We start from the raw sequence: 25,267 nt of genomic DNA, 5'->3' as shown, positions 1-25,267 counted from the left end.
AAGATCTCTATCTAAAATCGTGGAATTCAGCATTAACATTTGTCTAATAGAAATGTTTATGAAACATCATAATCAATAACAACTTTATTAAACTTGAAGTGAACATCTGGATTAAAAGAACGCAGATTTGATGCTCATTAAAGCAAATAGAAAAACAATATTTTATCCCATTTCGATGCAGTTGTGATGACAAAAATGTAACATGTGGTCAGAGTAAAGGTCAGTTACAATCAACACCAGAGTTTCCGCTTCCTGGTTATGTCTGCAAGCTGCAGCTCAGCTAGCCTGCAACTTTCTGATCCATGGTTTTGATCAGGAAGTCTCTAATAATTCCCTCTTTAAACAGCAGAAAAAGGTGTTATAAGCATGTAAACATACACGCACACACTCCAGGCACGCTCAAAGGTATCATCAAGCATCGAAAAGGTTGGGGATTCAAATTTCCGACAGCACCTGAAGGTGGCGGGAGCACGCCGCACGCAGGGACCGTGAAGGTGTCATTTCAGGAGCGGATAGCGGGACCGCAGCGTAGCCGGAAAGCTGTCAAACAGAACCGGTTCCGTTCGGGGGGGTTATTTTCCTTTAAACCACATCACCAGCACTGGCCTGGCTCGGGAACGGTTCGGGGTTCGGGTCTGGACGCCTCCGCACACATGCGGCCGTTCTTCAGCTAACGTTAGCCGCGGAGCTAGCAGACAAAGTGAGAGTTGTTCTGGTTCTGACGGAGGCTGTCGTCAAACCCGAGCGGGAATGATGATGGAGAAGGTTCGGAAGCTCTTTGACCGTCTCCAGGACCCGCAGCTGGTGGCCCGTTTCCAGCACCTCTGTGGAGTTCGGGGGATTTTCAAGACACCGGAGCCGACCCAGCAGACGCACCAGAACGGGGCATGGCTTCGTCACGGCTCCCGGGGAACCAGGAGCGAAAATGCGGGCGAGGGGAAGCCCGCTGCGGGGGCTCAGAGGACGGACACGGACCCTAAACGTGTGGCTCAGAACGGGGCGCCGGCTGCACACAGAGAGCCCACCGGCACCACCGGACGGATCCCGGATCCTCCGCATCATGGCAGCACGGTGAAGCCGCTGCGCAAGAACTCGCTGACGGGCGACGTCGGACAGGAGTTCGTGATCGAAAACCGCTTCCTGTTCTACCTGTTCACGTTCGGAACCGAGCTGGGTAACGAGCTCTTCTACATCATCTTCTTCCCCTTCATCATGTGGAACATCGACGTGCTCGTGGGCCGGAGGCTCGTCATGGTTTGGGTCTGGGTCATGTACCTGGGTCAGTGCACCAAGGACCTGCTCCGCTGGTCCCGGCCCGCATCTCCACCTGTGGTCAAGGTGGAGGTGTTCTACAACTCCGAGTACAGCATGCCGTCCACCCACGCAATGTCGGGCACGGCCATCCCCTTCTCCCTATTCTTCATGACGGACGGCCGCTGGGAGGTAAGCAGCCGTGGACCGGAACCAGTCTGACTGGGTCGAGCTGCTCTACTCCTGATTGACGAGGCTTCTTAAGCAGAACCCGAGGAACCTCTGAGGATCAGGGCATATTGTGAAATCCTCTTTAGTTTGCTGGTTTGTTTCTGGTCTTCAGTGTGTTTGATAAGGAGTTCTGGTGACGGGAGAACCTCAGAAGGATTGACAGGAATTCTCTTGTTCTGAAGATGGATGGTGAAAGCCCATCAGGTCCAATCTGTCAAGCAGAAGACCTCTATTTGTTGTTCGGTGGGATGACAAACTCTTGTCTTGTTGGTGAGTTCATGCGAGTTCTGTGAGGGTTCTCCCCAGAGTTGATTGGTCAGTGACTCAGGTTTTAGCTGCAAACAGACTAAGGTCTTCATTGTCGTCTTCATCCAGGTGTCTGTGCATTTGTCCAGCCTTACCTGTGCTGGGAAATGTGAGCTGCTTTTATAGGACTGTGGGCCGCACCGAGGCAGGAGCCGAGGAGCCCAAAGGTGTCCCCATCCAGGTCTTTGGGACGCTGGTGGACGGCCACCATTCGCAGCGTGGTGCGTCTGTTCGTGTATGTGTTTTAGTGGGTCGTGCGTGACCGCCGACTGTCAGGTCCAACCACCCTAGATGTTTTTCAGGTCTCTCTGCCTTACACTCACCTGCCTCTTATCACGGCCAGGATCTGGTCTTGGCAGATCTGGACCATGACCTAAACCGGGTGATGAACCAGGTAACAGAAACCTCTGTGTAATTCAGAAACCCTTTATTAGAGTTTGTGTGTTTTCTTCCGTTGGGTCTTTCTTGTTTGGGTGGTGTCATCCGCTTGACAGGTTTTAGTTTAGTTAGACTGTGTGCGGGGGGGTCAGATAACATGAAGGTGGCTGGTTGGCCTCCGGGTCCTCGTTTCTGCTGGAGAAAGGAAGGTCACTACTTTTTGTCCATCTTCTTTATAAACCTGGGCCTTTTTATAGGACATAGTTCCTGTAGAGGAGCAGGAGTTCATTAGAAATTCACCTCTGAGTTGTGGGTGGAACCACTGGCATGAAGCAACCATCTGTTAACATGCTCTCCCACTAGCTTACAGCCCCTCACACTCCCTACCTAAAATTATCGGCGCAAATAAAAATGGCCAGCAATATCGGAGCTACCCTGCTGTCCAGATTTGATCCTGATTCCAGCTCAGACGAGGAAAACAAAGACGTTCATGGATGTATTTGTCAGAATGGAGCAGAGAAGGGAGCTTATGGCCCGCCCAGCGTATTTTCTACGTCATAAGTACGATTTTCTTTCTACATGTCCTCCATCATCAGAAATATACCACAAAAACATGTTTTAAAAACCCCAAAAACAGCATTTTCATCACTGGGGGTCTTAAAGCTCCAAAGGTCTCTCTCACTTCTGACGTGTTGAAACGGTTGTGAATGCAAGGCTGGAGCCAGCGGAAGCAGAAGTCACTTGTTCTTGGGGCTTCTCTCTCTCTCTCTCTCTCTCTCTCTCTCTTTCTCTCTGTCACACACACACACACACACACACGCACACACACACACTGCTGGGTTCTTGTGCGTCTGTGTACGTTTTCCTGCTGACTCATTAAAGCTAAGTGGGAACGTTTGGATTCAGATGAGGTGCAGGAAAAAGTAGTCACGCACCAAATTAAAAGGAAGGATTTTAAAAGTGAAGAGGAGCAGCTATAAATGGGGAAGATGATGGGGGGCGGCAGCAGTGCTGTTGTGCTGAACAGAGAACAATGAGGTAAGAGCCTTTGTGAGGAACTTCCTTCTTAGAGCAGGAATAGTAGGAGGTGGGAACGCCGCGGCTTTTCCTGCCAGAGAGAATTGGTGTTTATCAGAGCAACGGCACACACCCCGGTTTCCATTGTGAGCTGAAGGTTCCGGGAACTAGGCGGACTTTTATGGTGAAGGTGGAGTCCTTTATCTCTGGAAGTTGACCTGCAGGTGAATGTCCAGCCTTACAGTTTGTCTGCAGACTTTAATTCATTTTGCCCTCATTTTTTTTTAAACCTGGTATAAAAGGGTATAAAAAACCGTCCAGACGCTCCGTCTGAGGGGAAGTTTTCACTCAGTGGTCCATCACTTGTCTCCAGATGACGGCATGTGTCGTACTGAGGAGAAACGTCACCCAGGGAGCATCTGTGAAGGTCACGTCCAGACTGGAAGGATTAATAATCTTCAAACGTGTTTCTGGTTCCAGCTGGACGGTTTAAAGCCAGGTCAAATATACTGTATGCACATGATATACAGCGCAGGTGAAATGTCCTTCCTCTCAATCCACGGTGCTAATAAAAAAAAAAGAATAGCAATAATCTAATGTACAAACACTACACACATCTGCAAATCTACAAAAAACAGAATAACATTAGACATAGTATGATGTATTAAGTCCCTCTCCAATCATCTTTTAATCTATTTTCAAATCAGTCTTTTAATAAAGATGACTCAGTTTTTAGGCAAATTCTAAAAACCTGTGTCATTTTCTGGGACATATTGTCTGCAGGGCGGCAGGAGTTCATTAGAAATTCACTCGGCCCCCACTTACCATGATCCCTTTTACGCTTTCTTCGCCTATCTTACAGCCCCTTGCACCCCCAAGCTAGCATTATTGGTGCAACAAAATTGGCCAGCAATTTTGGAGCTACTCAGCCGTACAGTTTTGAGCCAGATCACCTGTCCGGACGAGGAAAGCATAGATCTACAGTACAAACCAAAAGTTTGGACACACCTTCTCCTTCAAAGAGTTTTCTTTATTTTCATGACTATGAAAATTGTAGAGTCACACTAAAGGCAACAAAACTATGAATTAACAAGTGGAATTATATACATAACAACAAAGTGTGAAACAACTGAAAATATGTCATATTCTAGGTTCTTTAAAGTAGCCACCTTTTGCTTTGATTACTGCTTTGTGCACTCTTGGCATTCTCTTGATGAGCTTCTAGAGGTAGTCAGCTGAAATATTTTTCACTTCACAGGTGTGTCCTGTCGGGTTTAACAAGTGTGATTTCTTGCCTTATTAATGGGGTTGGGACCATCAGTTATGTTGTGCAGAAGTCAGGTGGATACACAGCTGATAGTCCTACTGAATAGACTGTTAGAATTTGTATTTTGGCAAGAGAAAAGCAGCTAAGTACAGAACAAGTGGCCATCATTACTTTAGTCAGTCAGTCCCAAAAATTGGGAAAACTTTGAAAGCGTCCCCAAGTGCAGTCACAAAAACCATCAAGTGCTACAAAGAAACTGGCTCACATGCGGACCACCCCAGCAAAGTAAGACCAAGAGTCACCTCTGCTGCAGAGGATAAGTTCATCCGAGTCACCAGCCTCAGAAATGGCAGGTTAACAGCAGCTCAGATTAGAGAGCAGGTCAATGGCACACAGAGTTCTAGCAGCAGACACATCTCTACAACAACTGTTCAAAGGAGACTGTGTGAATCAGGCCTTCATGGTAGAATATCTGCTAGGAAACCACTGCTAGAGAAAGGCAACAAGCAGAAGAGACTTGTTTGGACTAAAGAACACAAGGAATGGACATTAGACCAGTGGAAATCTGTGCTTTGGTCTGATGAGTCCAAATTGGAGATTTTTGGTTCCAACCACCGAGTCTTTGTGCAACGCAGAAAAGGTGAACGATGGACTCTACATGCCTGGTTCCCACTGTGAAGCATGGAGGAGGAGGTGTGATGGTGTGGGGGTGCTTTGCTGGTGACACCGTTGGGGATCCATTCCAAATTGAAAGCATACTGAACCAGCATGGCTACCACAGCATCTTGCGTTTAGTTGGACCATCATTTAATTTTCAATAGGATAATGACCCCAAACACACCTCCAGGCTGTGTAAGGGGTATTTAAACCAAGGAGAGTGATGGGGGGGCTTCGCCAGATGACCTGGCCTCCACAGTCACCGGACCTGAACCTGATCCAGATGGTTTGGGGTGAGCTGGACAGCAGAGTGAAGGCAAAAGGGCCAACAAGTGCTAAGCATCTCTGGGAACTCCTTCAAGACTGTTGGAGACCATTTCAGGTGACTACCTCTAGAAGCTCATCAAGAGAATGCCAAGAGTGTTCAAAGCAGTAATCAAAGCAAAAGGTGGCTACTATGAAGAACCTAAAATATGACATATTTTCAGTTGTTTCACACTTTTTTGTTATGTATATAATTCCACATGTTAATTAATAGTTTTGTTGACTTCAGTGTGACTCTACAATTTTCATAGTCAAGAAAATAAAGACAACTCTTTGAATGACAAGGTGTGTCCAAACGTTTGGTCTGTACTGTACATGGATCCATTGGTCCAGAAGTGGACGTATTGGACTTTGTTAGCCCACCTTCTGTAACTGCTGCATCACTGCTACAAGCTTTTTCAAATGCCATGTTTTTTATCTGCTCCTAAATCATGTTCTGAATAAAGTAATACTCAGACATGCAACTTTGAGCTTAATTGTCTTTATACACTATGTCCTCCATTACAAGAAAAATGTCACAAGAACATGTTAAAAACACCAAAAACAGGATTTTCTCTGCAGTGGGTCTGTAGACTGCATTCATCAGGAGCGTGAGAGATTCTAGAAAACTGCCCTGGTGTTCCTCATTTCTGCAAACGTTCGGTTTTTGTTCCTTAAAGAAAAGCAGCTGTGAAGAAATAAGGGCATTTATCTTTTTCTGTCAGCCGACCCTCTCTCTCCTCAATAATGCTAAAGCTCGCTCGACCACCGCAGCGTCATGAGAAATTAAACCCAGAAGACTTTATTTCCTTTTTTCGGTTTCACACTAACTTGTTTGTCAGCATGTTCTGTAGTGTATGAGGTTCCGTTTGTGCCAAAGATATGTTTTTGTGTCCACTTTCTATGTCTTTGGTTCATTGTCCATGTCTACTGAACGAGTTCATTGAACATTGGGTCATGCGTTATGTTTAAAACTTTGCATTTGTCTTTGTTATTATTGTTATTCCCTGTCGTCTCACTACGTCGTCAGGAAAGTCCTTAGCAACCGTTGCTTGTGTCGTTAGCTACGTTCGTTTCCCTATGACGTGTCGTAACTTAGGTCTTGTTGTTTTTTCGAATTTTGCCAAAGTTAAAAATGGGGGGGGGGGGGGGGTGTCACGGTCCCGAAGCGACTCTTGCCATTTGTTTTAAGTTATTTTGAGAATCACTATAATTAAGTCTGATGATTAAACTATTATTTAAGTCTTCTAAAATATAACTGAAAATGTAGTAAAAGTGTTATTGTTTAATGAATACAATGGCATTTGTCTCTTCATTTCGAGTGTTCAAAGTCCTTACAAAACATCTAAGATAAGTTTTCAAAGATTCAAAGATTTTTATTGTCAGAGTATTTCTACAGTGAAATTTCGTTGGCACTCAGTCAAAAAGAAGTAAACATCAAGAATAAATAAAAAATACAAGAATATAATAAAAAAAAAAACGTTAGGAAGCTTTAAATGAAAATGTCATGATAAATTAAACAGCTTTATTGCATATATAGTTGTGTGTTGTACTGAGGGGTGTCTGTGATGGATAAGATTTAAGTCAGTGAGAAGTTACCTTCTCAAATTTTAGTGTGACTCTACAATTTTCATAGTCATGAAAATAAAGAAAACTCTTTGAATGAGAAGGTGTGTCCAAACGTTTGGTCTGTACTGTACATGGATCCATTGGTCCAGAAGTGGACGTATTGGACTTTGTTAGCCCACCTGTAACTGCTGCATCACTGCTACAAGCTTTTTCAAATGCCATGTTTTTTATCTGCTCCTAAATCATGTTCTGAATAAAGTAATACTCAGACATGCAACTTTGAGCTTAATTGTCTTTATACACTATGTCCTCCATTACAAGAAAAATGTCACAAGAACATGTTAAAAACACCAGAAACAGGATTTTCTCTGCAGGATATTCTCAGGATATTATCTCAAATTTTAGTGGGTCGAGTCACCAATTATGGAAATAACAGTCAAAATCTCTGACCGGATTTTGATCTTTTCTTTCTTATCTGTTATGTATTTATTTGACCATGAGTTGGCGCTCGCGGGACCAGTATAATACTCTTTTGGGCCGTCTGCTCCTCGTTTATCCATCGGATTTCCAACAATGTGTTTGATAAAGATCGGTTATTTTTCAAAAGACTTTTAAATAATACCAGATTTAATTGAAGCCATACTCTAAATAACTTAAAAGTATTGACAAGTCGCAGTGGGTTGCAGGACGGATCACAGTCCTAAATCTCCCACACGTAACAAAGCATCCTTACTTCCCCTAAAGCACAAAACTTTAAGTCCGTCTGCTCTGCTAGAGACACGGTCGCTCGCTCCACCGGTCTAATCAAACGCAGGACCGGACCACTTCTTTTCTATTTTGTTTATTTGATTTTTTTTTTAAAGTCACTTCCCTCAGTTTAGACTGGATCATCGTGGATGAGTCATTATTTGGGAAATAAAATAAATAAAGTAAAATGACGAATGGCAATTATATATATATATAAGAACGAAAAATTAAAAATAGCCCCCCCCCCCCCGACGATATCATCGTCCATCCCGATGGTTGACTGCAAACATCGTCAACTGCCAATTTAGGGGACATCGCCCAACCCTATAGACAATAGACCTAAACAGACAGTGGCACAAAAACATGTTCAGTAGACATAGACAATGGACCAAAGACATTGACAGTGGACGCAAAAACGTATTTTCATATTTTTGGCACAAACTGAACCTCATAGTTCTGAGGTAAACATCAGATTACCTACGCATGTGTGACTTGTTTTAAAAGAATATGTCTTAAATATTATGTATCACTTAATCTATTCACATGTATTTGTTAATTCAAAGCTTTTTCATTTTGGACACAGCTTTTTGTTTACCACAAGAGAAATTCTCAGAAATCTGGGTGTGTTCTTGTGGTCATTGTGTCAAGTTCATTTGAGTAGAAGCTAAAGAGACGTACTTGGCAGGAGTCGGAGGTTTCATAGACCATGTGACCAGATCAAAGCCATCAAAGTCCTTCCAGCTTTTTTCACTCTCAAAGCGAGTAATCGGAGTCATGAGTGACGAACCCTTTGACCTTTCCAGAGCTGTGGCCTCCAGCTTTCCCGCTCTCCGCTGTTTGACTCCGTTCAGTTATTTCACTAAATCTCTCTGGTCTGCAAACAACTGAACTGAACCTTCTGCTGAGAGCGGATGGAATCACATTGAAGCATCTGCAAACCCCTAAAGGGGAGACATCATTGAACATGACGATGTAGGAGTGCAGATCCTCATTAACCCTTGTGCTATCCTATGACCTCACCCTTGCATTGACGTGTTCTCCCTACCATGACAAAGGTGGATAAAGGTGGAAAGATTTCATGTAATTCATGGACACCAGTGAAGATCACAAATCATTGAAGAGAAAATGTTCAGAGCACTGTCTAGTGTGTCTAGATGACCCAACTCCCAATGTTAAAGTGCCTAGGATAGCACAAGGGTTAACCCACTGTTCTGTTCACCAGACCAAAGGTGAGGGATAGAGGAGCATTTATCACAACATAGCAATGAAGCGTTGTTTTTTGATCTTTGGCTCACACAGACGATAAATATAGTTTGCCTCGACTTTTACTGCTATTTTTTTAGAAAAACAAAGTTTTTCTGACTTTTTCCAAATGCCGTCTTTCAGAATTCGGTTGTAACAAAGACTATTTTTGTCAGTGTCATCCCAGACGGCGAACTACATCTGCCGAAGCACAGCGCTGTTGGGGGGGTGGAACGTGTTTCTTTATAAACTAAGGTTGGTGCATGGATGTCACAAGAAGACCTGGCGTCTTTCTTCACAAACTGTAGGCCCTTCTTCTCGCCACGGTGGTTCAACTCCACCACAGGCGTAAGGGAGGCGTTAGAGCAACTCTCCGACCATATTACAGACGTTGAAAAAAAAAAAAAACCTTCACTCTGCCTATTATTCTCAGGGATTTTAACTAATAAAAGTTGAAATACCCAAAAACAAACAGACCTGTCCCAACAGAGGCTTGAACAGTTTGGACTACTGCCACACTATGATAAAAGAATCAGAAAACTCTGTTTCCCACGCTGCTTTGGCACTTTCTGACCACTGCCTCGTCCGTCTCATCCCAACCTATAGGCGAAAGCTAAAACAAACATATTTCGGAATCCAATATGCATGTAAATATAGAATCCATTAAATGCATAATCATGACAGCATAAAGATGTAATGGGACCCCTTATCACCTCCACACCATAGTGAGGACCATGAAGAGATGGTCGGATGAGTCAAAGATCCAACTACAAGCCTGCTTTGACGGCACTGACCGGAGCGTCTTTGAGGCTGTTGCCTCAGACCGGATCATGATCGTGATGAAGCCACTTAGATGTTTAGCCATGGGTCAACTTCATTGGTTTAACGTGTTACACGTTGCACCCACAGTCTTGAATGAATTTACTTCTTGGGACTTTCCGTCGTTTAGCTGACTAGCTTTACTTTTCCATGCTTCCATGAGTCTCGATCACGAGGCCTTGCTAAAAAAAAACTAAAAAAACGATAAGATAAAGGGTCTCTCTCTGGTATCATTAAGGGGGCCGGGTCAAATGCATGGTCGGGTCCTGCCCCCGGGCTGCAGTTTGAGGACCCATGCCTTAAAGGTTTTAGACCAGGGGTTGGCAACCTGCACCACTCAAAGAGCCATTGGGATCAGTTTCCCACCGAAATGAAAGCACAGGGAGCCGCAACTCTAGGGTGTTAGAAAAAAATCGTTTCGCCGAACTATCGCGATAGTTCATTTGGCAATACTTGTATTAATTCAAAATGCTGTCAGGATATTTATTTAATTATTTATTTTAATTATTTATGAGCGTTATGTTTCCTTTGGTCTTTTGTCCATTTTACACAACCTTGAATAGACTTTTCCGTCTGTCCAACACCCAGAGGTGTTTGATGAGTGAGATGATGGAAATAAATTCACTTTGATGCAGACTCCTTTCTATTTTTCTTTTTCTTTAAATCCAGTTACCCCAATAAAGTATATTAATTTCATGGATGAGAACTATTTTTTATCATGAAGCAGCTGTTAGTTTGTTGCGGGTCTGGACTCACAAGCGGTGAGTCTAAGCCCCGCCCCCGCCTCTCTACCTGTTCACACCTCTGCAGCTCCGAGATGTTTCCCCTGCGTGCAACCCCCCCCCCCCCCCCCCCCCCCCCTCCAGCGTGTTCTACACAGACAGAGCAACATCATAGCAGATAGTTGACAGGATAGTAGGGGCGCCCTAACGCAAATTTAATTAATTTTACGCAGAAATGGCTGGTTTTAGTCTAGGGAAAAAAAATGCTTTTTTTGGGCGTTCAAGATTACCACTGACTGTCTTTTTAGAAGAACTTTCCATCCATCCCATAACAGACTCTGGTTGGCGTTCACAGCTGCAGACAGGTGTTAAAGGCATCACGACAATCTTAGAACATGATAGTTATTTTACAAAAACACAGAGAGCCGCAGCACAGGGAGGAATGAGCCGCTGTAGTCAGCCGCTTGCTGACTACTGTTTTAGACAAACGTTTGTCAAACTGCTGGAACAACTTTTCAAGGTTTTGGGAGATTCCATTGAGCTGAGCCTGTGAGGGGTGTCCATGTGGGCAGGTGTTCTTGTTCTATATTAAAGAAGTCTATTGATATAATAAATAATATTTGGTTTAAAATCGATCATTATTTTTGTGTAGAGTGGGAAGATACAGGTTTTGTTTTTGTCTTGTATCGATGTGCCCTTCTGATGTGGTGAAGAACTTTTCTAATGAGCTAATTGTTTGCAATTGACAGATATAAAGCTTCTAATCAGGAGGTGGAAGGTTGTAGCACTTTAAATAAACTGTTTGACTTTCACGGAAAGCCTGACCTCTATTATCCTCACTGAGGTTAATAAGTCATTGACTGACTACCTGAGAACTGTTCTCCGTAGAAGTCAATAGGATTTTGGCTTCTTGGAGCCAGCGGGCACTTCCTGTTTGGAGCTCCAGGCGGCAGGGGTCACTTGTTTCTCTAATGCAGTCAATAGAAAAGACATGATGCTAAACTGATTTCTGTAACCATGACTACAAAGTTTCTTCTTCTGTGGGTGGTGCTGGACGTGCATCTCCATCTCTGAGCGTGTTCTCTGTTCTCCTCAGTACCCGTCCTCTCTGGGCTTCGGCCTGGCTCTCTGCTGGTGTCTGCTGGTCTGTTCCAGCCGGATCTACATGGGAATGCATTCCGTGCTGGTAAGCGTGCACACTCACATTTTAATAAACCCACAAATCAGCGATCCCAGGGGTCATTTAGCTAGGATGTCATTTGTGCAGAACGGCAGGAGTTCATTAGAAATTCTCCTATGAGTTGTGAATTGTTGGCGCTGAGCCAGCCCACCCCCACTTCCTGTCACCCGTCTGTTTACGCGCTCTCCTACTAGCTTACAGCCCCTCACACCCCCACGCTAACATTACTGAGCCTGAAAGGCAGAAGCATCAGCAGACCTATGTTCTGTTTAAAACCCACGGATGTGTTGATCTACACACAGTCTTGAGTTCATTTTAGTGGGACTTTCTATCCTCCAGTTCTGACAGAGCAAACAGAAAATGGAAAGATACAATAGAAACAACTTTGTTGTAAAAAATTGACTTTCATCTGTTTATTTCACCAAACATTTCAACATTATGGGGTTTCTATGTCAGTGTTTTTAAACCAGTATACCACGGCACAGAGATGGTCAGGTGTGCCGTGAGAAATTACCAATTCGCTAATCCAAAAACATTTCCCATCTCCAGGATATCAGCTCTGTGTTCATCCTAACAGGCCCCAATAAAACACGAAGTAGTTAGGAATATGAAAGATCATAAAATACTTTTTTTTGGTGTTTATTTGATTCTATTAAAGACATTTTGATAAGAATGACGGTACCGCGATTTAGGCGCAGCTTCAGCTCTGTTTTCAGAAAAGTCCCGGCCTTTTAATTGTCTCCACCAATCATTCTTGGAGGCTTAATCAAACGTCATCAGTCTGACCAATCAGAAGTGGTTAAAGTCTTCACTTCCTTGTTCCGATTCTGCTCATAAAGTCTCTCAGTTCCAACAAAAAGACCAGCTAAAGCTCGTCTTTAGCGGTGTAGCTTTCCACAGAATCCGCAAGAGAACAAAACAATGAAGCTCAGACAAGCGAGATGTCTGACATCACTACATCTCCCATGATGCATTGGGTTGAAGTGACAGCGTCTCGGCACACAATGAGTCTTCCCTGTTAAACGTCTTAAACCAGAACAGACACACATCAAACAGTTTTTCAATCTTCTTGATGAAATCAGAGGTCAACAGTTTAGTTGTCCTTCAAGGTTTGTGTTTATTAACAGCCAAACATCCCAGAGTTTGGTCTAAGTCATCTTTCTAACTGAAACACTTTTCTAATAACGTCTGGATTTAAGGACAAATTCGCTTTCAGACTTCAGTCACTTTTGAAAAATGAAAAGTTAACCCAAGTAGAAGTAATAACAACATTTAAGAAACAGGATTGAGGTGAAGTGGCCAACAGACACAATTAAACTAAACTGAAACAATTTAATCATCTAAAAAGGAATAAAACATTTGTGTTAAAGTTTTCAAAGACTTCATCTTTGATTAAGACAAAAGAAAATCTAATAAAACTTCAACATGTTTACTTTTTGTGCAGCTATAGAAAACATAAATATTATGTTAGTCTTTTTGTGTAAATTTATCAAACATATTGTGATCATATTGTTCAAAAATTACAGTTGCCTTTGCACCAACATTAAAAAAATAAAACATTTAAAAAAATAAATCACATTTTTAGAAAGAATATATTTGTTTTTTTTTTAGGTTACATAAAATTGCATGTTAATAAACTGGGGGGAAAAACAACTACCAGGGTAAAATTTCAATAATTTAGTTGAAAATTATTACTGAAAACTAACTTAACTTTTATTACAACTTTTAGAAAAAACAGCTGCAGCTTCCTGCTTTTTCTGCCACAATTATCACAAAAATGCACATGGGATTGCGGAGGGACTGTACATAAATACAGACTATAGAGTTTCTCCTTTTTTCAGTTTTGGATGCTGGTGTGCCGCGGGATTGTTGTTGAGGATAAAGTGTTCCTTGGCTCATAAAAGGTTGAAAAACACTGCTCTATGTCACCTTATTGCTCAGCGATGAAGTGGAATACTCTTCATCGATCAGGTTCCACCTTTTCTCAGATAACAGCTGACGGATCGGCTTTCTTCAGGATTTTCTTGGTGTATTTTTTACACAGACAGACATGCAGACATGGTCATGGTGTCTACAGAGGAATAAGCAGAAAGTTCTTTGCTGTTTCGCACGATTGACTAAAGGTCCTCGTCGCTAGAAAACCCACAATTCCATGAAACTAAAAACACAGACTTTCAAACGTTCACCTGAGCCTTTTACCAAACTATGACTGTTAAAGCTTTTACTGTACAGATGTTAAACATCAAACCTTGACAAAGCAGTTACTTATTTTTTTTTCGGTTTAGCTCGTGCTGGTTTGCGGCGCCTTCCGTGCGTTAAACCAGGGTTCGAATCCGGGCTGCTCCCTATTCTGTTCTCTGCTGCTGGGCCGGTACCAAGCCCGGTTGGATTGAGAGGGTTGCGTCAGGAAGGGCATCCAGCGTAAAAACATTGTCAGTGAAACATTAGAAGTGAAAGAAGACTGAACAGTTGCTTGCTAATTAGGAGTGAGCTCGTTAGATGGCCACTCTCGTACCACTTAAAGAGAATCTGACAATTAAATGTTTCGATTGTTCAATATGAGGCCACCTACTTCTATTGAGGCATCTGAATGAATGACTTGAACTACAAAAAAGAAGAACATGTTAAGAAGAAAAAAGGTATCAGATGAAGAATAGTTTTTCTGACCAATAGAATGACTGAGTGTAACATATGTTTATTTCTCTTTAGAAGTCTGTGGGACTTTGGCAGCAACTTCCTGTTTGGAACGCCAGGGGGGAGGGGTCACTCACTCCAGTTCTCATATACAGTTAATGCTTATGAACAGTTTTCCCATCAGCCTCCACTGTAGACCTTCATTTGCCTTTTAAAAGTCCTTTTTCCTTCCCAGTCTTTTTTTGTTCCCTGTTTTGCTTCTTGTTTCTGCTTTTTTTTGGGGGGGGTCTGACCCAAAACCACCTTTCTGAGTGGTTCTGCTTGAGTTTTCCTCTCCCCCGTCGGATGCTTTGTAGGAGGAAACTCCCTCCAGACTCTTTTGTTTTGTAATGACTCATTTAAATACATGAGGAAAATGTGGAATTGTGGGAAAAATCTTGAACCCAATTGGACCACAACAGTTTTAATGACGATGAATTTGACCTGGTTTGATGTTGTGCTTTGGGAAAACGCCGGAGGTGAATGGCTGCTTTGAGTTGAACTGGGTGTGTGGAGGTGCAGCTCAAACGGCGAGGAGTCTCTGATTTAACCTGCAGGAACTTGCTCGCTCATTTTCTGCTTTTCTCTGCAGGCAGCGCTGAATATGAGGAGGTTAGGGTGGGGTTGGGGGGTGGAGGGGGCACAGCGGAGCGTACAGATTTAATCCAAGCACAAAGAATGAGCAGATAGACTGGCTAAAGCTGTAACTCTGATCCACAGCTTTAGCTGCTGGAGGAGATTTTTGTGCCTGCGGTTCTGTGGATTCACCGTAAGAACATGCAGTTCCCCTGTTCTAAGGCTGGAATCTCCACAGCTCCAGACCCTGACTGAACTTTGCTGACACTTTTCCATAGTTGAACGTTTTAATTAAAAGTCTGTTTCTCTTCGAGCCACCCTGCTGTTCCCAGTAATAACAGACGTGCTGCTGTTCTGACATGTTGCTGCGCCACCACAACAGACACCCGGAGAACTGAGACCTTCCTGCCCGGACAGCTTCCTCTGACACAAACAGATCCTGCCCAACGGCTGAGGGTTTGCTACGAGTTTGTGTGGAAACTGTTTTTTCTATATAGGACTGTAAATAGGAAGGTTTAAGGTTCGTACCCACAGTTCCCTGCATACAGAAACGAATGAATAATGACTCAGAGACAAATACTTATCTTTTTGTGGAAGTTTTACTTCGTACAACGAAGGGGACAGACAGATGAATATAATGCATTCTAAGTCTGAACTCCGAAGTGCAGGAAAAGGGGCTTAGTATAAAAACCCTGCATTTGAATATTCAGAAGATCATACGATGGACAATGATGTGAAAATCACGCCCACAGGTTGTTGCAGGCGAAGATGCTTCAAGGTTACACAAAGATATCTCTGAGGCTCTCACGGATGCTTAGCAGAGCGCACGCACAAAAGAAAAAGGGAGGATGAGAAGAAACTGTGAGAAAACAGTGTGCTGTCTTTAAATGTAATATAATTTTGAAATGATAATACATGCTTAATTAATTAAGTTTGAACCATTAGTGTAATAAAAAGTTAAAGGGAGTTTCTAACTATTCTTAACAGACGTATATTTGCTATAGATGGAAAAACGTATACATCAGGGGTGCTCACGCTTTTTTTGGCATGTGAACTACTTTTGAGACGACAATGTCCTGAAGATCTAGATGCAAATGTGTGTGTATATATATATATATATATATATATATATATATATATATATATATATATATATATATATATATATATATATATATATATATATATATATATATATATATATATATATATATATATATATATATATATATATATAAGCAAATGTGTATATATATATACACACACACATATATGTGTGTGTGTATAAATATGTATATATGGTATTTTGAGACTAAAATACTGTTTAATAAACATAGTATTATGAACAGTTAATACATCGCATTGTTTATGTACTGATAATTAAAAAACTACACAGTAAGAGTACACAAAGATACTTTTGTATTAACAGATGAGGCGTTTTATTACAAAAACAGGAAACAGCGACTATTGTATGTCATGATCTCCTGTAAACCGTGCAATGGGGGGAGCATGGCTTTTGAGCCTGCTGGCTCCGGGAGGAGCGCATGACACGGAAAGAGGGGGGAACTACGGAGCAGGAGGAGACTCATGGGGCGAAACACTCCAGTCGTCCGGAGTGGTCTTCTGCCAGGGACTTGACGTGCCGCGGGGCAAGTAGCGACTTTCTGATGACAGAATTTGTGCTCAGTGTATTTAATCAGCGACGTATGTATCAGAGGATGTTTTATAGGCCGTTCTGCATATCAATCAAGTCCCGTACTTCTCGGTGAGGATTTTGATTCGCTGACGGATTTTTTAGAAGTACTCTTTTATTTTTTTGGCTATTTATCTTTGCTGGCCTGTGATCTACCCTCATGTCTTTGAAGATCGACTGGTCGTTGGTGATCGACGTAATGAGCACCCCTGGTATACATCCTAAACATGGTTCTCGCTGACAGTTCAGATCAGATGAGCTGAGATGAAGCTCTGTTGAACCAAACAGACCTTCAGCTATGCCTCTGGGTCATTTGTAACGGTTGGTCTCAGGGGAACTCACATTTATCTCAGGCTGGTACAAACCATCAAAACAATCAAGGTTTATTGAAAGGGACATGGATTGTCCAGGATTATGACTGCAGTAATTTTAGCTGATTTGATGTTTCTTTCTATGCAGAGCCAACTTTGTGAAATGGTTCTTAAATAGCGTATATCAGGCTTTTCTTAAGCATTTTAGTGTAAAATTATGTTCATGTATATGAATGAAAACTTTATTAATCCCAACAAGGAGAAACTCAGTTCCAGTACATCTCGATGAAGAAGGTCAGACAAACAGCACAGGATACACACACACATCTCGAGAGGTTACTGAGGTCAATGCAGCCGAGCGCCTTAGATGACCTGCGCCGGCGCACCTTTGTATAGCATGCAGATGGACCACGAAGAGGGCCGGGGGTTGGGTTTGGTGACAAAAAAAAGTCGTATCCCTACACTGCGTACAATGTGTTGATACAAGAAAAAAAACTACACCTTTTAAACACAAATAGCACATATTCAGACAAAGACACAGTACATGAGGCTCAGGGGGGGAACGGTGATGGACGGGAGTGGGGGGCCCCCCATGAGTCTGTCCATCAGGTGCAGCTCCGTGAGCCAGGCACATCTTCCGGGCAGCTCACAGAGGAGGTAGGGAGGGGGTTGGGAAGCCGAGGACAAGCAGGGAGGGGGCGAGTTGCAGTTATCAACCCTCAAGAACAGCTGCTGTAGTCCACTCTGTAGAAGCGGCTTTGTTTTGGTGGAGCCAAGGACAGTTGTCCATAGCTCCTTCGGGGAGTCTGATTAGATAAAATACTTTTGGGCGCCAGCAGGTTGTTTGTGCTGCCGGCAAAGTCCTTGACTGGCTCTTCGCTTTGTGTGAGGCAGAGATTGATCCGAATGAGAAGTGGGTGAATTTAGCCCAGTCTTCCCTCAAATCCGGGCAGAAACTTGCTCCAAGGTGGCATCCATCTTCCGCACAAGTTCAGGGGTCTCAAGCAATCTGCTTAAGTGGGCAAGACAAGCACAGAGCTTTTGATCCGCTTGTGAAAGTCTCTCATTCTGAGTCTCTCCTCCCCGAAAAATCTTTCCCTGGAGCTTTGATTGATTGCCTCTCTCCATCTTCTGCTCCCAGACCGCCTGATAAATTAGAAATCCTCCGATCCCAATTACGAGGAATCCAATTATCAGAAATCCAAATAGGTACACGTCCTCGACATCCTCCACAGACAGCTGGGCCAGGCACACCAGCCTCCACTTGCCCCATGGATCGATGGTGTATCCAGCCGCGTGGGTGCCGTCCGGGCAGGAAGGGTCCGCTTTCCCGTTCCTTAGTGTGGAAAATACTTTGTCGATCAAATTTAGAGACCAGCTGATCAGATCCATTTTCAGAGTGCAGAAAAGCAGCGGCTTTTATGATGATATATTACCTTTGGGATACTAAAGAATGATTTTTTTATGAGTTGTTTTTGCTGCTCATTTAAGTAAGACGACTTGATCCCTGAGGCACCAGTCAATTTACCGGTCGATCTTCATTCCAATACTCACCTTTGGTCATGAGCTCTGGTCTCAAATACAAGCGGCTGAAATGAGCTACCTCCATAGGTTGGCTGGGCGCTCCCTCAGAGATAGAGTGAGAAGCTCGGCCACCCGGATAGAGTTTAGAGTAGAGCAGCTGCTCCTCCATATCCAGAGGAGCCAGTTGAGGTGGCTCGGGCATGCCAGGAGGCATCTGGGCACCCGGATGCCTCCTGGCATGCCCCACTGGGCAGAGGCCCCAGGGGAGACCGAGGACAAGCTGGAAAGACTATGTATCTTGGCTGGCCTGGGAATGTCTTTGGGTCCTCCCAGAGGAGCTGGAGGAAGTGGCCAGGGAGAGGGAAGTTGCTTAGACCAGGGGTGCCCAAATCCAGGCCTCGAGGGCACCTTGTCCTACATGTTTTCCAACCATCCTGCCATTGAAGCCCCTTATTAGCTAAACACACCTGATCCAAGTAATCAACAGCAGATAATGGCAGGGTTTCTGGAACACTAGCAGGAGGCCGGCCCTCAAGGCCTGGTATTCGGTACCCCTGGCTTAGACTGTTGCCCCTGCAACCCGGTCCTGGATGAACGGAAGAAGATGAATGGAAAAGGAAAACATTTTGCCGAAGCAACGCTAGCTCCATGGAGAAAACAGATGTGTGTCAGCCTGGAGGTGGTACTGGCAGCTCAGACTCTTCCTGGAAGGGGCTGTTCCCCATTTATCTATATCAGTGAGAACACCCTTATCTTTGTGAATTGGGAGGGGTTGGTGCTCAGAGTGCAGATTTTTAGAGGAATGCTCACATAAAGGAAGTGACATAAGCAAAACAAAAACAAAGACTGCCAATCGGAGGGGAAAAAAGTGCAGTGTTTTTCGGACTATGAGTTGCTTTGGTGTATAAGTATCCAGAAAATGCATAATGAAGAAAACTGGAGAATTTTATTCAACAAAGAACCAACATTTTATCTTAAAAGGTTAATCATATTAATGGATATATTAATGGATTAGATAACAAGAATAGCCTGAATATATGCACGCTTCACTTCCGTAACATGTTGATGCTTATTTAGCTTTATGAAAGATTGGAGGCATCTAGTATATTAGCGCAACATATGAACAAGTATTCAGATAGCTATAGCAGAAAGAACAAGCTAACAAGTAAACTCTTTCATATATCTAAAACCGTAGAAATCTTCATCCTCTGTGTCGCTTTGGAACAATTCTGCCACAGCCGGCGTGAAACTGAGCGGCGCGTCTTCTGTCAGTAGCAAATACTGATGCCCACACTGCCCTCTGGTGGTTGTTGCTATTGATTTTTGTCCCACCTGAGTAGATGTTGCACCCCCCGGCTAAACTATGCACAAAACGTGCCTTGTACTCTAAAAGACACGGTAATCACATAAAGGTTGAAAAATGTGAAATTTTGGGTAGAGGTGATGTAAGATTGCATGATGATATGAAGACTCGCTGGTTTTTGTCATCATGCTTGTTTTCTCTCCACGTTTATTTTAGACGCTCCTAAAGTTGTAAGAGCATGATGTGTCCTTGTTGGGTGGGGGGGTCCAGTCATTGTGAAAGCAGACCAAGTGCATAAAGGTGTGAACATGTTCACCATTCCCATCCGATCCACCGGTGGACCTGAGCAGAAGGTCCAGTGTCTGGGAAGACTGACAGAGGAGCCCCGCGGGGCAACAAACGATGCATTAAAGTTTCATAATTCAGCTCAAATTCCTGCCACGTGTCATGTGACCCTGGAGAGAGCTCTCTCTAACTAAACGTTTGAACGGCTTAAAGAGGCTAGAAAAAGCCAACGACCACCGGGAGGTGCGGTTTTTTCCTGCCCCTCCTGTTTGTTTCCATTGTTTACAGTTTTCAGATGCAGATTTTTTACAATCAGAAAAAAGACAACGTGTTGTGTAAGTGTCAGCCTTTGACCTCTGTCTTATCCAAACGGTAGGTGATGCCAGGCTGGACTTTGTCTGTCTGAATTGTGGGTGGTATTATGTCAGAGATGGTTAATGAGGAACCATAAGACATGACGGCATGTGGGCCGCGCTGTAATTCCACACTGCTGGGCCGAATCAGGAGAGCAGAACCGCCATGATCTTTGTCCCCGGCACTTTTAGTGAAGCAGAAAGGAGGTGGGGCTGTTTGGTAGTGTAAGTTTATGACCTTTTGGTCCCCGTCGGAGGACACGTGGTGTTTGGAAAGCTGCCATCAGAGTTCAGACTGCCGCCTTTACAAAATGCATCACCCTGATGGAGCTGGTGGAATCAAACCAGTGTTATACACGCTGATCCACAGCCATCTGGTGTGTCAAGGTTCAGCTGCTGAATTTCAAATGAATGACGATTCCTCTGATTCCTTTTTGGATTCCTGATTTATTCATAACACTGGTGTCATGGTTTGTACTGCCAGCTGTGGGTCTAGACCAGGCAGCTGGAGGGGAAACAGTATTTTAGCTTCTGAAGAAAGAGAAAACAAACCAAACTTTGTTCACATGAACGTTGGCTGGAACGTGAGCGGGTCAAAAAAGGGTAGCGGAGCAAGATTGGTTGTTCTGACCAATAGAATGACTGAGTAATAACCGTTTATCTTTCTATGAAATTTTGGCTTCTTGGGGACACTTCCTGTTTAGAACGCCAGGAGGGGAGGAGTCACTCAGTCCAGTTGTTCTACAGTCAACGATCTCGCCACGTCTCCTCTGCTTTTCTGCCGTCTGGAGGACAAAAGCTCTGTCAGAAATCTGCTGTACAAAAAACCAGGGAAAAAGAACCCGGTGGTCATTTGTGTTGTTCGTATAAAGCAGGGGTGGCGAACAAGTTTGACACCAAGAGCCAAATTTTTTCACTGTGAGGGTCAAAGAGCCACACCACACACTGACCTGCCAAGACGTACACACTAACATGCAATTAAAGCCGTATTCTTTTCCATAACACATAACACATTCAATACATTACATTTCAGTTGTGTGCAACTTAAATTAATTTTTACCTTCATTAGATTATCTGGCTTTTATATGTTTTTTTATTTAAAATTGAATGACTGACTTTTTGCATCAAAAGCAAATAATTTATTAAATGTTAATACATTGCAATAACTCAATCCATTCATCAATGTAGTAAGCAAACAAGTGCTAAGTTACCATTAAACTGGCTGCCTTACTTGCGCCCCCCCATGTCCACATTAAGAGCCCATTGACCTGAACACACACATCAAGCCAAACGGCATGCAAGTGTCTTCTGCTAGCAGCTCCCTGGCTCATGGTTTTGCATTCAAGATTCCCCACTTCCCATGATCCTTAGTGGCCGAATGCAGGGCTAACCCCCAGCCCAGTCGTAGCCTCTCTGATCAGTTCCTTTACGTGAGTGTCGGTCAGAACGGACCGATGCCTTGATTTCACGTGTTTCAAGGTGATAAACAGGGACTGGCAGACATATATTGAGGAGAACATCGACAGCAGATTGCACACGGGTATTTCTCCGTTCTCCAAAACGTAACAGGGCCTTCTTTCAGATCGATTTCAGCTCAATCATCTCCGGTACGCTCGCTGCCTCATCAGTGACTAGCGGGGATCTCAGGCAGTCAGTCTCTGCATTAAAGGATCCATGAGAAAAGTGATCTGCGGTTGTTTCCGTCCAGTTGTGCAAGCAGCATCAAGTTATGCGCTTTATTCATTTGGATTGCAGCTTTCTGCTGTGAGCTCCGCAAAGGAGAGTGGAATGATGGCCGTTTTGAATGTGCACTTTGAAAAGCTTTAATTTGTTATAAAGGAGACAATTTGTGTCAGATGATCAGGAAGAGTTTTTAATTTTCTCCGGGATAAGTTTTGTTCTTTTCTGCCATGAACTATTTTACTGCTTCCAAAGGCTTATAATGAAAACATCGTGACTTGCTACTCTGTTCAGTGAAAAAAGTACAAATCTTCCCGTTCTTCCAGAAACGTCCTGTGTTTATCTTTATACTCTGAATTTCACCGTTTTGACCAAAAAATAATGAAATGAGGCACAGTATATAGAAAATATGATGAGACGCAAAGAGCCGCACGCTCATTGGCCAAGAGCTGCATACGGCTCGAGAGCCGCGTGTTCGCCACCCCTGGTATAAAGTTTGATTGAATAGAAAATAGTTAGCAGAAATTATGACAATCATGAGATCAGAGCCGAACCGTTGGGACGCCGTTTGGTTTGGTATATCCCTATACTGGTATGGGCTTAGATGGATAATTTATGATAATAACTTTATTATAGACATGTGGTCCAGTGAAAAAAAAACACTGAACGTGCTGTTTAACAGAACCAAACTGATCAGTGTCTGGATGTTACCTTCAGAGATAAGACGTCACAAAAGACCCAAATTGGACTTCAGGAGTGATGCACCATGTATGAACAGTATGAACAGTGCAAGAATGGATGGATCAAGTTCAGAAACTTCAGTAACATATTAAAGTTTGAAGGAAAAATATTAATCAGATTCTGAATGAGTTCCCGTTATGATCCAAAAGGCTGCGCGTTCTGGAATCTCTGTGGGACAGCCATGATGACCTGTGCACCCGCTGCCATGCAATCCATGCTTTATCCTTTCTGTCAACACGTCTTAGCTTCCTGTTTCCTTCAGAATAAAAGCACCTTCAAACTGAAATAATTGAGGGACACTCAGCTCGCTCTGCTTGTGTTTTGGTTCTGCAGGATGTCATCGCAGGATTCCTGTACACCGTTGTCCTCCTCCAGTTCATCCTGCCGGCCTTGGAACCTGTTGACACCTTCAACCTGACCAGCCGCTTCGCTCCCCTCGTCATCCTCTTCCTCCACGTGGGTCTGGGCCTTTTGTCCTTCACTTTAGACACCTGGAGCACTTCAAGGGGCGACACTGCTCAGATTCTGGGCTCAGGTGCCGGCATTGCCTTGGCTTCCCAAGTCAACTATCGTTTGGGTTTGATCCCGGACCTGAGAGCGGACCAGGTGCCACTCACCATGCCAGTCCTCAGCAGCGGCCTGGTGGGCGCGGCCATGCTGCGCTTCGTACTTGGAGTTCTGGTTCTGATGGTCACTCGAGCGCTCATGAAGGCTGTCACCATCCCTCTGGTGTGCTGGCTGGTGGGGGTGCCTGGGGGGGACACGAGGAAGGCCCGGCAGCACATGGAGGTGGAGCTGCCCTACCGCTACATCGTTTACGGGACCATGGGCTTCAACGTCCTCTTCCTGGTCCCGCTGCTGTTCGGCTTCCTGCAGTTCCACTGACCTGAGGTTTCGGTTCCGGCGCTGGCTTGGCCTTCAGAGGGTTGTTCCTGGTTGCAGTGCCGGAATTCATCCAAAACAGGTTTTCTGTGGATCCTTTTGACCTGCAGAGTTGCACAAGATAAAAACTGATCTATCTGCATCACACGACCCAGACCAAATCCACGGGAAGAATTTCCACAGCTCAGAAGATCAAAGCAACGCGACAGTCTTGGCCTAAAATCTGTCGTCACCTGAGCACTAACGTCCCCTGGTTTAAGGGAGCTTCTGTGACCTGAGAGGGGGGTGTACTGTCACATTTTTCAGTAGAATGTTTGTTGGACGGTTTAACTCGTCTTTTTAGCAGTATAGATCTCCGGGGGGGGGGTGTCACTGATTACAAGCACATTCTTGTCTTTTTTTTTTTTTAGGGTCGGGGGGTGGGGTGGGTGGGGGTTACTGTTAATGTTCAGGAGCAGTTTATCAGTACTGTAGATACTGTACAGTACTACAGACTGTAGATGAGAACTGGACTGAGTGAGTTTGGCGTCACCCATAGACAACCAAAAATGTCAGTTCAGTTGCCTTTTTTTTCACAATACGGATGCCGCCATGTTGGAACCAGATGTCAATGGACTGGTCATTGTTTCTATGGCAACCGCTTGTTAATCAGGAGCAAGCTTGTTGGCGGGCCACACGACTACCTTTTGAAGAGAATCTGTCAAATAGTTAGATTGTTCGACGTTTATCTATCAAGGCGTCTGATTGGCCAGTTTATAGCTTGAATAACTTGAACTACAAAAAAAAGTAAAAATTAGGATTAGCAAAAACATGGTAAAAGGTATCAGAGCAGTTATTCTGACCAATAGAGTGTCTGAGTGACACTGAGTGATTTTGGCTTTTTGGAGCCCGCTGGTACTTCCTATTTGGGATGTAAGGGGGGAGGACTCACTCGGTCCAGTTGTCATTTACAGCCAATGGACGATGCAGAGCTGCCCCATCACTCAGTCCTTCTTCCGACATTGTTCTGGAAACGTTTGTGGGTTATGTCGTGGGCTCGATGCTTCCGCGGTGTTCTGGACATGTTGGCGTTCTCCTTCAAACGTTCTCAGTCAGACTTCCTCGTCATCAGCTGAGGAACATTCTCAAAGCTTCACTTTTGCCTTCTCACATAAACTTCCGCCTTCATGAAGTTGAAAAGCTGCCGTAGCATTTCAAGAAGTGACTCCTTCAGTACTTGGGGGGGATATATGGGGTCAGGAAACCACTCAAACTATGCAAACAGAAGAATTCTTCTTTTTCTTTGTGACCAAAGATTTGCCTCATATTTAGCTAAGTGGTGTGAGGGAGGGGGGCGCTGTAGTCCTAACCCCTCATTAGTAACGCCAGAGCCCAGAAGAACACTCCAACATTTCCAGACCAGCACAGGCGGAAAGCTGCAGCCTTCCAACCCGCACGCTCCTCCTCCAGACCTGTCAGGAGCGTCCAATCAGGTTTCAGCATCAGATTTGAACCTTATTTTCACCTCCAGATATTTGAATTTAGAGCGGAGCTCCGAGATCTGACGTAAACTGTGAC

At 43.9% G+C, this 25,267-nt stretch overlaps 1 protein-coding gene across 1 annotated transcript; it reads left to right on the top strand.

The window, feature by feature from the left end:
• The first annotated feature begins 166 nt into the window (after positions 1-166).
• Positions 167-24,116, top strand: sgpp1 (sphingosine-1-phosphate phosphatase 1). The gene is made up of 3 exons (XM_020713811.2): positions 167-1,443; positions 11,606-11,695; positions 23,162-24,116. Exons 1-3 carry the CDS (start codon positions 751-753, stop codon positions 23,711-23,713), a joined length of 1,335 nt encoding a protein of 444 aa, XP_020569470.1. The 5' UTR covers positions 167-750; the 3' UTR covers positions 23,714-24,116.
• The last annotated feature ends 1,151 nt before the right edge of the window (positions 24,117-25,267 follow it).

This window comes from Oryzias latipes, chromosome 22 (assembly GCF_002234675.1).
Source record: "Oryzias latipes chromosome 22, ASM223467v1".
Classification (NCBI taxonomy): Eukaryota; Metazoa; Chordata; class Actinopteri; order Beloniformes; family Adrianichthyidae; genus Oryzias; species Oryzias latipes.
The sequence above is the reverse complement of the archived record's forward strand: the minus strand, read 5'-3'. Positions and strand labels throughout refer to the sequence as shown.

Bases quoted from the DNA above. Each gene is read 5' to 3' on its own strand.
- sgpp1 (XM_020713811.2), top strand. From the start codon at position 751: ATGATGATGGAGAAGGTTCGGAAGCTCTTTGACCGTCTCCAGGACCCG. The intron at 1,444-11,605 runs GTAAGCAGCCGT...TGTTCTCCTCAG, and splicing joins TGACGGACGGCCGCTGGGAG to TACCCGTCCTCTCTGGGCTT. The intron at 11,696-23,161 runs GTAAGCGTGCAC...TTGGTTCTGCAG, and splicing joins TGGGAATGCATTCCGTGCTG to GATGTCATCGCAGGATTCCT.